The sequence below is a fragment of the Lipotes vexillifer genome, unplaced genomic scaffold, assembly GCF_000442215.2.
Source record: "Lipotes vexillifer unplaced genomic scaffold, Lipotes_vexillifer_v1.1 scaffold53, whole genome shotgun sequence".
Lineage (NCBI taxonomy): Eukaryota > Metazoa > Chordata > Mammalia > Artiodactyla > Lipotidae > Lipotes > Lipotes vexillifer.
In genome coordinates, this window is record NW_006791814.1 from 1993351 (window position 1) to 2007153 (window position 13803).

The 13803-nt window shown below is 40.5% G+C and overlaps 1 protein-coding gene across 1 annotated transcript in view; it reads right to left on the reverse strand.

The window, feature by feature from the left end:
- PTPRT (protein tyrosine phosphatase receptor type T) overlaps positions 1 to 13803 on the reverse strand; it is an 804737-nt gene that overhangs the window by 245708 nt on the left and 545226 nt on the right. Inside the window, exon 12 of the mRNA XM_007464800.1 lies at positions 2845 to 3118. Coding sequence (XP_007464862.1) covers positions 2845 to 3118 — 274 coding nt within the window. The remainder of the gene's footprint in view (positions 1 to 2844; positions 3119 to 13803) is intronic.

Below are 13803 nucleotides of genomic sequence, written 5' to 3' on the forward strand. Positions count from 1 at the left end.
ATTCCTGCTCGTGTTTCGTTACAGCAAACCTTAGTTCCCAAATGGGTGTACACACGGGGTGGGATCAGAGGCATGAGTAAGTAAATGGCTTCGTTCATCTCGGAAGCAGCAGTAGAAACTGCTTCTTAGATTAGGTAGCTTCACAGTGGGGTGACTTTTGCCCAATGGCAAAACCGCATGTCTTGAAAACGGTTTCTGTTATACGATGTCTGGGGGGCAAGCCCTCCAGCAGTCCTCCTGCCTCATCTGCTGTTCTTCTAGGACCTACCATGCTCAGGTTGGGGAAATCTCTCCTGGGGTCCATCTTCTAGTTCCCCGGGTTCTACAAACTTGGTCTGTTGCTGGGTTTTCAGGAGAATCCTGGTAGGAATGCGATAGCGGGTGAATCGAATGAAGCTACGACTCTGCTCCACAGCATGGAAACCCAACAGCACCTCTTGATATGTTGCCAAGAGCAGGGAAAGCCATCCCTTCTCAGGGTTGTGCTGAACCAAGAAACTGGCTCATATGGGATGCAGAGAACCGAGAACAAGATGAGCTCCCAGATGCTTCTGGCCGTCTTTGTACGTCTTCCTCCACAATACATCAGAGTGTCGCATGCAGAGGTAAGACCAGATGGACAGGTGGAAGGCAGTCTGGCTTCTTTTTGTAGTTTTATACTCTCTGTGAGGAATGTTGCTTGAACCAGTAATGAATGCAGAACTGAAATACCAATGTGGAATCTAAATGGGTATGTGGACATTTTAAATGTTAATTAGTTTCTCAATCCAGGTTTCTCATAAGGTAATGACTGCCACTGACAGACGAGACTATCTTGGCCACAGGCTGTTCTGTAAGAACTTTAGCAAATCTTGCTTCTGTCTCAGCTTTCCCTTCTCCAGCGAGCCTCTCACTTCTCCAGAAACACTGTGGAACATGGCACATAAGATTCCCTTACATTTATAGAAGCTCTTTGAGGGCACATACTACATAATCTTAATATGAACTATCGGGTCTAGCAAACGTCACTGTTCATTACCTATTTGTTGAATGAAATATGGCAACCTGAAACAAAACATGTCCACAAAAGCATCCTAGATGGAAAATACTTGAGTATAAGAGGAACTTAAAGATAGTTAGCTTGCGAACGTAAGACCAGACGGGTCTGTGTGTATAGAGGGGAAGTGAATGGTGGAAAAGTTCTTACGTAACTGAAAAAAAAATGCCACCTGAGAAGGTGATTGCACTGGTTCTATTGGGACCTAAAAGTATGGATCAAGAGCAATGGGTAGAAGCTACAATAAACAATATATTTAAGTCAGTTAAAAAAAGCTTTCTTAGAGCCACAGCCTCCACAAAGATCAGCAAAGTTACCACATAAAGAAGTGAGTTCTCCGTCATCGGAGGTATTCAAGAATAAGCACTAACATCATCAAATAAATGCTGGAGAGAATGTAGAGAAAAGGGAACCCTCCTACCCTGTTTGTGGGAATGTAAATTGGTGCGGCCACTATGGAGAACAATATGGAGGTTCCTTAAAAAACTAAAAATAGAGTTGCCACATGATCCTGCAATCCCACTCCTGGGCATATATCCAGAGAAAACCTTAATTCAGAAAGATACCTGCATCCTAATGTTGATAGCAGCATTATTTACAATAGCCAAGACATGGAAGCAACCTAAATGTTCATCATTTGAATGGATAAAGAAGATGTGATATATATGTATATACAATGGAATACTACTCAGCCATAAAAAAGAATGAAATAATGCCATTTGCAGCAACATGGATGGACCTAGACATAATCATACTAAGTGAAGTAAGTCAGCAAGAGAAAGACAACTATCATATGATATTACTTATATGTGGAATCTAAAAAAAATGATACAAATCAACTTATTTACAAAACAGAAATAGACCCATAGACATAGAAAACAAACTTATGGTTACCAAAGAGGAAAGGGCTTGGAGGAGTTTGGGATTAACAGATACATTACTATACATAAGACAGATAAACAACAAGGTACTACTGTATAGTGCAGGGGACTATTTACAATACCCTGTAATCAACCATAATGGAAAAGAATATGTACATATGACTGAGTCACTTTGCTGTACACCAGAAAGTAACACAACATTGTAAATCAGCTATACTCCAATTAAAAAAAAGAATAATTATTAACATCAGTTAACTGTGATATTGTAATATTGACTGAAACACTGTTTTGTATGTAGGGGGAGGGAGGGAGATACTGGATGACCTTTCAGATCCTTTACAGCCCTGTGATTTTGTAATGTTACGACTGGCACTCCTCAGTAACCAAAAAAATATTTGACACAAAAAGGTTACCTTGTCTTTGGGAGAAAAATACTTCCTAATGTGACTAACGGTAATGATAAAGGGGTTAGCAGTCACTGATTAACTAAAACATGTTTAGTGCGTTAATAGATATCAAATTTATGGGTATTCTTTTATAGATGAGGAAATTAAGGCTCAGATCTGCATATGACTTGCCCAAGTGAAACACCTTTCTATCCTCTAATACAGGGGTCTCAGAATTTTTTTCTGTAAAGGGCCATATGGTAAATATTTTAGGCTTTATGCAGCATAGAGTCTGTCTCAACTACTCAAGTGTACTGCTGTAGCATCAAAGCAGTTACAGACCATGGAAATGAATAGGCGTCACTGTATGAAAAACCAAAAACCAAAAACCAACAACGCTTTGCTCACAAAAAAAGGCATGGGTCAGGATGATTTGGTGCACGGGCCTTAGTTTGTCAACCGCTGCTCTAAAGTCATGCTGCCTTCTCACTTAAGAATGGAAAAACAAGGCAAGACGTGGCCTCCGTGTGGCCATACTTACTCCATTTGCTTTGCTGAGTGCCTGGAAGTAGATGCTGTAGCTTTTCAGAGGGGAAAGAGGTGGGTTCCAGTAGCCGTTGTATGTCTTGTTGTCACCCACTGTAAATGGCTGGGTGACAGGCAGGTTGGCAGGCTTCAATTCAGCAGCAAAGTAGTGTAGAGAATCGAGGCTGGAGGCATTCCTATAGCTCACCGGCACCGAAAAGCACTCAATGATGTCAGCTGCCCTCCGTGACTTCTGAAGTCGCTCCTCCTTGACAACCAGCTGATAAACACTGGACAGGAAAGAGGAGAGGCAGATGAGCAACTCCCTGGAGGGATGAACTTTTATCATCGTCACTTCTGTCTGCAACTTAAACCTCCCTCCTGAGCTGCAGACTTATAAACCCGCTGCTTTGTAGAAACAGATTTCCATTTAGATGTTCCAAAGCCAGCTCACACTGCGTATGTCCAAAAATGCGACTCAGTTTCAACCCCTACAAACCTGTATGTTCCTCTTCTCCATTTCTTTCCTTAGTGAGGGTAGCGTTGCTCATCACGTGGCCAGATCTTGAATACGGGGCTCATTCTCATTTCCTGCATCCTTGGTTTGCACTCTGCTTTGATCAACAAGTTCTGTTGACTTGACATCAGCAATCTGAACCTGCCCCTCCCTTTCTTTTTTCTCCTCCCGTCGAACTGTGGAGGTTGGGCACCTCCCCACCTCTTAGCTGAACTCAGCTAGTCTCTTTGCCTCTAACTGATTGGCTCAACTCACCAGTCAATCCACTGACCTTCCTAAACATAAACACTGTTCCTCTTCAAGCACGGTCCTAGGCTCTCCATTCTTCAAACGAGACAAATCTAGACTCCTCATCCTGACCTTTGGCGCACTTTGTGTCTGGCTTCTAGTCTACCCCTCAGAGAGTCTTATGGTAAACCCCTCATTGCAGCTGCTGCAGACCCCAGGCTATTGCACAAACCTCCTTTGGATCCCAGCCTATGCCATCACCAGTTCGTGCTCCCTCCATCTGCAGTGCCCTCTCATTCAACTTCTGCCTGTGGAAGCCTTTCCCTAAAGGCCAAGCCTATCTTTCATCTCCTCTATGAAGCTGTTATAGATCCTCCAAATCTGAATGACTTTCCCCTTACTTCGCTCCTCCACTGCTCGTGAATGGCTATCTGCTTGGGACGGCAATAACATAAGCATGGAACTGCTTGTTTCTAGGTCTAGACTGTGACCTTTTAGGCAGTGGAAGTTGTGGCCTAGTTATCTCTGTATCATTCTCCTCCATCCACATACTGCTCAGCAGGTTGCCTGATACCTACATAGTGATCAGTGAATGCTTGTTCAAATGGACCAAATTGAACTAAAATTGAAAATAAGCATGAAACCCAACCTGACAGGATGCAGAAACCCTAATCAAGATAAACAGTGATTCTTCTGAGCTCCTGTCTAGTGATCTCACACATTCCCTTCAACTTAGAAGGACTGTAAGAAGGTGTTAATGTGTGAAGAGATGACCGAGCCTTTTTAAAACACCAACTGTATGCCAAATGTATAGGCTCCTTTTATAAAAGTTATCCTAAATTTTGTGAATTTTGATAACATTTTACTATCTCTTCAAATGCCCACAGTTTGTAGTTCTCTTGAATAAATGCTTTTTTTTTTTTTTTTTTTTTTAAAGATCTTTATTGCACATATCTCTGGGACTCATGATTTAAGCCAATTATCCAAAGAGTACCTCCAGGAACTTCTGCAAATTAATGAAGTGATTGCAGCAATGGCCTCAAACCAATCATTTAAAGATGGCACAGTGAACGAACACGTGGTTTATAAAAATGGAACATGGTGAGTGCTACCATTCTTCAATCAGGCTACCCATCTAAAGACACTTGGTTAAGAAGCACAACTTGGTGGAGACAGAGGTACAGGATTATTTAATTAGGGAAAAAAGGCTACAGAGGGACTGACCCAAGGAAACATGACACAATCAATGTGTCAAGTCTTCCCCTGGATCTCCTTGAGCATGGGGATGGTCAGCAATGCGGATGGGAAACAAATGGGCATGTGAGTGCTGCCCCCTGGATGAGTGATATGTGAGTGGAGGTGAGCAACAGCTCAATGAGATGCCTGCTATCTGCTGTGCACATCTGGACAAGAACTCAACAGCCCAGAGTGCATGTGAGTTGACATGTGAGTGAATGTGGCCAACCTCTCTGGGAGTACAAACTACATCTGAGTGTGAACGATGTCCAAATGAGGACCTGTAGGACCTGGGTGTCTGAAAGCTGAGCGAACATGTATACTCTCTGAATGAGTGGGTGTAACAACCAGGCAAGTGTGAACCTGAGTGTTTGGACACCTAAATAAGTGTGTATGAAATCTGAGTGAGTGTCTCCAACAGCCCAAAGTGCGTGTATGTATTTGTGTGTGTGTCAGACATCCATATGTGTACATAAAACTGAAGTCAACAAATAATTATGACTTTAATATTCATCCTATCCTCAACTCTGAGGTCTTTTTCAATGGTACCATCACTATGTTTATCAGGACAAGCTCAAAACAGTCCCTGAGAAACAGCACAAAGACCCAAGTCCCAAACTGAGGTCATGGGGTGAGAGTGGAGGAGCACCTACGCCCGTTTTCAGGACCTGTATTACTTTACATATAACAAGAATCTCGAGTAAAATTGAAGCTGGCTAGTGTGCTAAGGACTAGTTGTTGAGGGTCCATTACTCATGTGACTCTAATCTATGAGGGAAAGGGCAAAAAGGATTTAAGAGAAAAGGAGCAACAGCTTCTTGGGTTCACCTGTCCATGCTTGCAATAGCACCTACAATACTCTACGCTGGGCTTGGGGGGCACTCAACCGATCCAGCCCTCGTGCCCTCTTGACCAGGTCGGGAGGGACCAACAGCCTCATCCCTAGAAGCAGGACGTTGAAAAGCGCTATGGGTCCCTGTTTGCGCCTGAGGCCCAGCCTATCCCTAATCACCACTTGGGTTAATCCCACCCACATGAGGAGACCTCTGTCTCTTGTTTCTCAGCCCAGAACTCTCATGCCACCCTTGAATCCTTCTGTCATCCTTACCCCAAAACCTTGGGAGCTTCACTGGGGCTGGATTCCACTCCTTAGAATCACTCTGTTGTCCCTGTCCCTCCGATAATGGGATGGATCAAGAAGCGTCACAAGGCTGGCCCGAGGGCTGCCCATGAGTGGCATGAGATTCTGCAGTCATGGACAGCCAAGCAGCGGGGTCTTCATTGAGCTCTGACACGTGAATGCTGCCAAGGGCTACAGAGAGAGGCAAATCATCTCTCCAGGGGTCAGCCTGCGACCCCACTGCTCCCTCCTCCCCACCAATCTGATTATTGAGGACTCACTTGTCAATTCAACCAAACTTAGCAGCCAGATTACAGATGAGGAAGCTGAGGCTGAGAGGCCGAGTGCCACATGGGTGCCAAACTGCAGCAAAAGTAGAAATCCAGACCCACAGTTAGTTCAGTATCCTTTCTTTTTCTATACCTTCCTTCTTCCATAAGCCAACAAAACGTGCAGAGGGCCTTCCAAGCAATTTTTTTGTTTTTATTGCTCGGCAGCTGAAATTGCATAGCTCTATTCCACCCAGCCTCGTCTGAAATCACAAAGACTAGCAAAGGACATTTTTTGGGTTAAACTGTGTTGTCAACATATGGTTCACATACAATTGGGATCAATGTGCCAGAGCACACCCAGCAGCTTCCTGAGGCCCACTGTGTCTGTAGCCTGTCCATTCAGAGGCAAATCTACAATTGCAGCCAGAAAGCTGTAAACCATTTCATCATATAAAACTTTTTTGCCAGGGAATGCAGCCTATCTCAAAGATCTGGGAGTTCTGACTAAGGGGAAGGAGGTAAGAAATGGCTGAGCAAGTTATGCGACTTTCCTGTCCCTGAACTACATACTGTAGGAAGCGGTGGGAGAAAAACGAGAGAGGGGGCATTATTTTTGTTTCTGAGGTAACTTCATTCTCATCATCATTCTCTTGAAAATATATTTATCAAAGCTCTTTTCAGCTTGCTGGCGATGATTAAATCATACCTAAATGAGACTACCCACTCCCCCCCGCCCAAGTCATTATCTCTAGTGCAAAATAAGTGGTTAGAATAAACTATTCAGGATCATTTGTAAAGAGACAGGATTTTTTTAAGTAGAAAATACGAGAATAACTTATTCTTTTCTACGCTTACCTCACAACATACAACGTTTACTCATATATCTCCCCCTCCTGCGATACCTTCTCTATTTCTCCCAATGAGAAGGTGGACATTTATGACCACATTTTCTGCATAATTTATGATAAGGGTCTCTTCTTTCAGGACCCTGAAAGCTAGGCTGCAACCTCACCTCAATGCATAAGGCCAAGGGGCATTTGTACCTCTTTCACCTCCTTAGCTTTGGTTTCCTCACCGTCAACGTCCATTGTTCATCCTCTTTCTACAGTGACTGATACCCCCCCTCCCCTCTCCTCCCTGACTTTTCAGACCCAGGCTTGGCAGCAACTTCTATATTTTAGTTTCAGTGTCTCCTGAGACAAGAATACTCTACTCTGGTCCAAAGTCCAAGACTCCAGCTCGTAGAGGTCAATAGCCTTAGATGCCTTTAAGAGCAAAACCTGCAGGAACCTCTGCAGGCTTTGGAAGAACCCTGCCGCTGGACTCTCACGCCTCCTCTGCTTTCCGAACTAATAGTTTAGAGGATGACTCACGCTTCTCTGACCAGGTACCACTGAGGGGCACCAGGGACCTATCAGACCCATGCCTCCATCATAGACACATCCTGTGGCGCCCTTTCTATATCCAGGGAAGATGTCTCCAGCCAGAGGCTGTATCCATTCAGAATGCTGAAGTCAGAAGACAGACAGAGGGTATGATGCCCAGCTTCAGAAAGTGGCACATTTGAGCCAATGTTCTCCCAGAAATAGGTTTTAGTTCAAGTTCTTCTAGAAACAGACCCTCAGCCAAAGTTAAAGAAGTGGTCCCAGGAGAAACCAGTAAGGGAGTGAGGGAAGAGGAGAGAAGAGGGCAGAAGCTAAGTAAGAATATGATTTCAAGGCAAGGTCCCAGACTCAATCTGATCCCATAGGGAGCTCTGGAGCATAAACTGTACCCCACAGTTTGTCTTATCTCAAGCCAAGGGTGTTTGAGCCTCTGATACCAATCAGTTATTGGTTATGGACCCTCCTGCAGAGACAAACTCCCAGGTACTCCCAACTTTGTGGGTCAAACAAGGTGGCTCTGGTAGCCTAACGGCAACCCTTCAAAGATGGTCACGGTCAAGGGCCATTTGCATCAAAGCGCATGGAATATGGAGGATGGGCACATTGCAGGAAAGGGGAGATGAGGGGATCTCTACGGGCACCAACAGTTCCCCTACAGGGCACCTAGGACCAATGACCACATGGGACTTGCATAAGAGCAGAGATCCAGTTAGGCAAAGTATTTTTCAACCTTTGTTTTCAGCCCAACTCTGCTGAGGCATATGGTAACATTCCATCAATCACAGTGACTTCTCCACCAAGATTTCTTTTTTTTTCTTTTATAATATTATTTATTTATTTTTAAATTTGATTTACTTTTACAGTTGAAGTAAGTACAGTATTATACTTTTATAGTTATATAAGAGCCACAGGTACAAGGAGTTGATAAATATGTACAAGTATAAAATATCTAAGTAAGAGTAAAATAAAAATAGCTTTAAGTCCAGTGGAAGCCCCTTCAGGCAGCTCCCACATCCTTTGGTGGCCCCACTGATCACTGAGCACACCCTTGCTTGCAGGCACCACAAGATGTTCGAGGTTCACCTGTGCCCTCCTTCCCTGGAACCATACTCAGGCACTTCTGGGCACCAAGTAAGCTCATTGTACTCTTATACAATTGCTTCTATGCCCTTTAACTGGACAGAATTAAGGAATACAGTTTTTAATTGAAGTATAGTTGATTTACAATTTTGTGTTAGTTTCAGGTGTGCAGCAAAGTGATTCACTCATACATATGTGTGTGTGAATTCTTTTTCTGATTCTTTCCCATTATAGGTTATTACAAGATATTGAATATAGTTCCCTGTGCTATACAGTAGGACCTTGTTGTGAAATACCTTTTTAAACATCATAAGTTCATACTGATTAGTTCATAATGGTATTGCCAATTCAAATCCAGTAATATAAGATTCTTCTTTACCTTTCCCATATTTGTTTTTCCAAATTCCTACACCAAGAACCCTCATTTTCAATATCAATATTTTACTCATATACATTGTTACATGACGCACACAAAATAGTCTCACAATTAACTCATCAACACTACAACCAACCTCAAAACTTATAAGTACAGTTCAAGATTTCTGAACTGCCCTGCTCTAGTTCCCTCCCAGATGGTTCAGTCCTAAAGCCATTAGATAGGGCAGAGCAAGCAGGTGTCTGTATGTGATGGGGGAAGCCATGGTGGCCCAGAGTAGGGAGTGGAAGCCCACCCAGCATCCCTGAGTCTGTTTCTGGAAGAACCCAACCTAAAATAACCTCTACATGCCTCAACTTCCTCAAATTTAAAAACCAGGGTGTGGGCCTTCTTGAATGGTGGAGTGAGGAGCTCAGCACATTCTTTCTCCAAAGAGCAATGATTAAACTGAACAGTATTAGCAACGATAACAATTTTAGTAGTGACTGGAGGAAAATTTATAGCTTTAAATAACTATGTTAGAAAAGAAGAAAGATCTCAAATCATTAAGGTAAGTATCCACCTTAAGACAGTAGAAAAATAAGAGCAAACTAAACTCTAAATAGGCAGAAAGAAAACAAGAATAAAAATTAGAGTGAAAATCAATGTAATAGAAGACATAAAAATAAGAGTGAAAAATCAATGAAACAAAAGTTGGTTTTTGAAAAGATCAACGTAATTGGCAACTCTTTCTCTACACTGATCCAAAGACAAAGAAAGAGCTATGACATAAACTAACAAAATCAAGGATGAAAGAGGAGGCATCACTACTGAGCCTATAGAAATTTTAAAAATTATAAGGGAATGCTGTGAAAAACTTTATGCCAAATAATAGACAACATAGATGAAATAGGTAAATTCGTAGAAAGACAACTTGCCAAAACTGACTCATGAAAAGATAGAAAATTTCAATATACTCATAACAAGTAAAATAACTGAATTAGTAATTAAATTCTTCCCTCAAAAAGCCCCAGCCCATATGGCAAATATTAGAACAATAAATAGTTCTGATATCCAGAAAATAGGCAATTCATCCTGACTCATTCTGTGAGGCCCTGATATCAAAACCAGAGTAATACATTACAGTGAAAGTAAACTACAGCATTATCCTTCATGAATATAGATCTAAAAAATATTTAACCAAATATTAGCAAACTAAATCTAGCAACATATGAAAAAGATTGTACATCATGACTAAGTGAGATTTATTATAGGAATGCAAGGTTGATTTAATATCCAAAATCAATTAATGTAACACACCATATTTTTCAAATAAAGGGAAGAAACATCATGATAATTTCAACAAGTTCAGAAAAAATATTTGAAAAAAATCCGATGCATATTTATGATGAAAAGTACTAACATACTAGGAATAGAAAAAAAAAAAAACTTTCTAAATTTGGTAAGTCCATCTACAAAATACGTAAAACTAACATAATACTCAAGGCTAAAAGATCGAATGCTTTCCCTTTAAAATCAGGAATAAGACAAGGACATCTGTTTAACATTGTACTAGAGATTCAAGCCAATGAAATAAGGCATTGTACTAGAGATTCTAGCCAGTGAAGCTAGTTAATTCATTAATTAAAGGTACCCAGATTTGAAAGGAAGAAGTAAAACTTTTTACTTGCTGGGGACATTATTCTGTATGTAGAAAATTCTAAAGAATATACACACACACACAACTTGAAATAAAACAATTTCAATAAGGTCACAAGATATAAGACCAATATACAAAAATGAATTATCTTTATCACTCGGAAAGGACAATCTGAAAATGAAATTAAGTAAACAATTCTATTCACAATAGTATCCAAAAGAATACCTAAAAATAAATCTAAACAAAAGATGTAAAATACTTAGACACTGAAAAGTATAAAAAACTTCTGAAAAAAATGAAGAAGATTTAAATAAATGAAGAGACAGTCCCTGTCTATGGACTGAAATAGTCAATATTGTTAAGATGGCAATTCTCATCAAATTTATCTATAGATTTAAAGCAATCTCTATCAGAATCCCAGAAGACTTTTCAAAAAAACAAGCATCTGATAAATTGGCTGTTATCAGATTTTTTTTTTTTTTTTTTTTTCCCTTGCGTTATGCGGGCCTCTCACTGTTGTGGCCTCTCCCATTTGCAGAGCACAGGCTCCGGACGCGCAGCCTCAATGGCCATGGCTCACGGGCCCAGCCGCTCCGCGGCATGTGGGATCCTCCCGAAACGGGGCACGAACCCGCGTCTCCTGCATCGGCAGGCGGACCCCCAAGCACTGTGCCACCAGGGAAGCCCCTGTTATCAGATTTTTTAAAAAAAATTTTTGACTTCAAAAGACACTATTAAACCAATGAAAAGACAAGCTACATATTGAGAGAAAATATTTGCAAGGTATGCAAGGTATGCAAGGTATGATGACATATCTAACATACATAATGACACAATACAACTCAATAATAAAAACACTAACAACCCAATTTAAAAATTGGCAAAAGATTTGACTAGACATTTCACTAACGATAAAATACAAGTGGTTTATAAACTCATGAAAAGATGGTCAACCTTAAGAGGTGTGGCCAAGAGGGTGGTGTCGGAAGACCCTGAGCTCAGCTCCTCCCATGGGCACACCAAAATTACAACTATTTACAGAGTAGCTATCTATGAGAATGACCTGAAGACTAGCAGAAAAGATTTTCCACAACTAAAGATATAAAGAAGGAATCAAACTTATATGTGGAATCTAAAAAATAATACAAATGAATATATATGCAAAACAGAAACAGACTCACAGATACAGAAAACAAACTAGTGGTTACCAAAGGGAAAAGGCAAGGGGGGAGGGGCAAATTAGGAGTATGGGGTTAAGACATACAAATTACTACGTATAAAATAGATAAGCAACAAGGATATACTGTACAGCACAAGGAATCACAGCCATTATCTTATAATAACTTTTAATGGAGTACAATCTGTACAAATACTGAATCACTATGCTGTATACCTGAAACTAATGTAATATTGTAAAACAACTATACTGCAATAAAAAAATTTTAAAAATAAAAACAAAAAAGAAAATAAGACAACAACAATTAAAAAGAAACCACCCCTCTCCCCACTTAGAACAGCTATCAGTAAAAAGACAGACAATTGCAAGTGTTGACAAGGGTATTGGAAAACTGGAGCTGTCATACATTGCTGTGGGAAAGTCAAATGGTGCAGTCACTTTGGAAAATAGTCAGGAAGTTCCTTAAAAAGGTAAACATAAAGCTAACATTCATCCAGCTATTCCATTCATAAATACTTATCTATGTATGTCTATACATAAACTTGTATACAAATGTTGATAACAGTATTATTCATAATAGCCAAAACACTAAAACAATCTAAATGTCTATCAAGTGGTGAACAGATAAACAATATGTGGTATATGCATATAATGAAATATTATTCAGTAATAAAAGAAACAATTTACTAGCATACTCCACAGTACGGATGAGGGTCAAAAATATTATGCTAAATGACAGAAGCCAGATGAAAAACACTTTACATACTGTATGATTCCATTCACATGAAATGTCAAGAAAATGCAAATTTATAGAGACATTAATCAGATTAGTGTTTGCCTGGGACTGCAGGTGTGAACAGGAATCAACTGCACTCAGGCACATGGTGTTTTATGGTGTGATGAAAATTTTCTAAAATGGGACCGTGGTGATGGTTGCACAACCCTACAAATTTACTGAAAATCACTGAATTGTACACTTAAAACTGACTGAATTTTATGGTATGCAAATTATACCTCAATAAAGCTCTTAAAGAAATGAGGGAAATGGACTGAGTAATCTTGGATGTTCTCTCTCCCTTCCAAAGAGTCTGTGCTGTAGTATTCAGTGATGCACACATTTCAATACAGAAACGCTATGATAAACTTTCGGCATTATTGTACAAGATGGGCTAAGAAACAAGTGTGAGCTTTGTAATCCCCAACAGAATCTAGCTTTGCAATTACATTCCGCACATTAAAGGTCACTTGGAACTATGAAACTGAAATTTACAATGATATGTCTTAGTTAGCCAACCTTTACTCCAAGGCTCTGGGAATTCCTGTTTTTGTTCACGATTTGCTTAGTCACAATAGCCATTAGAGGAGGCAAGGAAATGGGGAGAGGAATACATTTGCAGTTTAGCATCAGAATATGTGCATGTGCATCTTTCCCTGGCTTCTGACTAGCTGTGTGATCTACTGCCCACTCTGTCTTTCATGTACTTACTCATTTATTCATCAGGTTATTTATTGTATGACTACAGTGTAGCAGGTTAAAATTTGAATGTAATATGGCCCCTGGGCACTGGGAGCTCAGAACTGAGATGGGGGAGACAGATATTAACTGTTCAGTACGGTTCAATATGGGGAGGGCAGAAGGAGGAACTTGGCCCAGGAAGGATTCTGAGAAGAGGGGTGCTTACAGGATAGCGTGAGGGTTAAATGAGATAGTCTGTCTAGAACATTCTTTCTACAGAGTAGAGTGCTTTTTCTAAAAGCTGGCTGGAGCCAAAACAACTGCTGCATATGCATTATTATTACAGTGTTATCAAATTAGACCACAAAGATTTGCCTTGTTTTCCATTTGGACTCTTCTCCTGTGATTGAACTGCACTTAATAAATTTAACAAAAGTGGATTTTTTTTTTCTTTTTTCTTTTTTTTTTTTTTTTTTTTTTTTTTTTTGG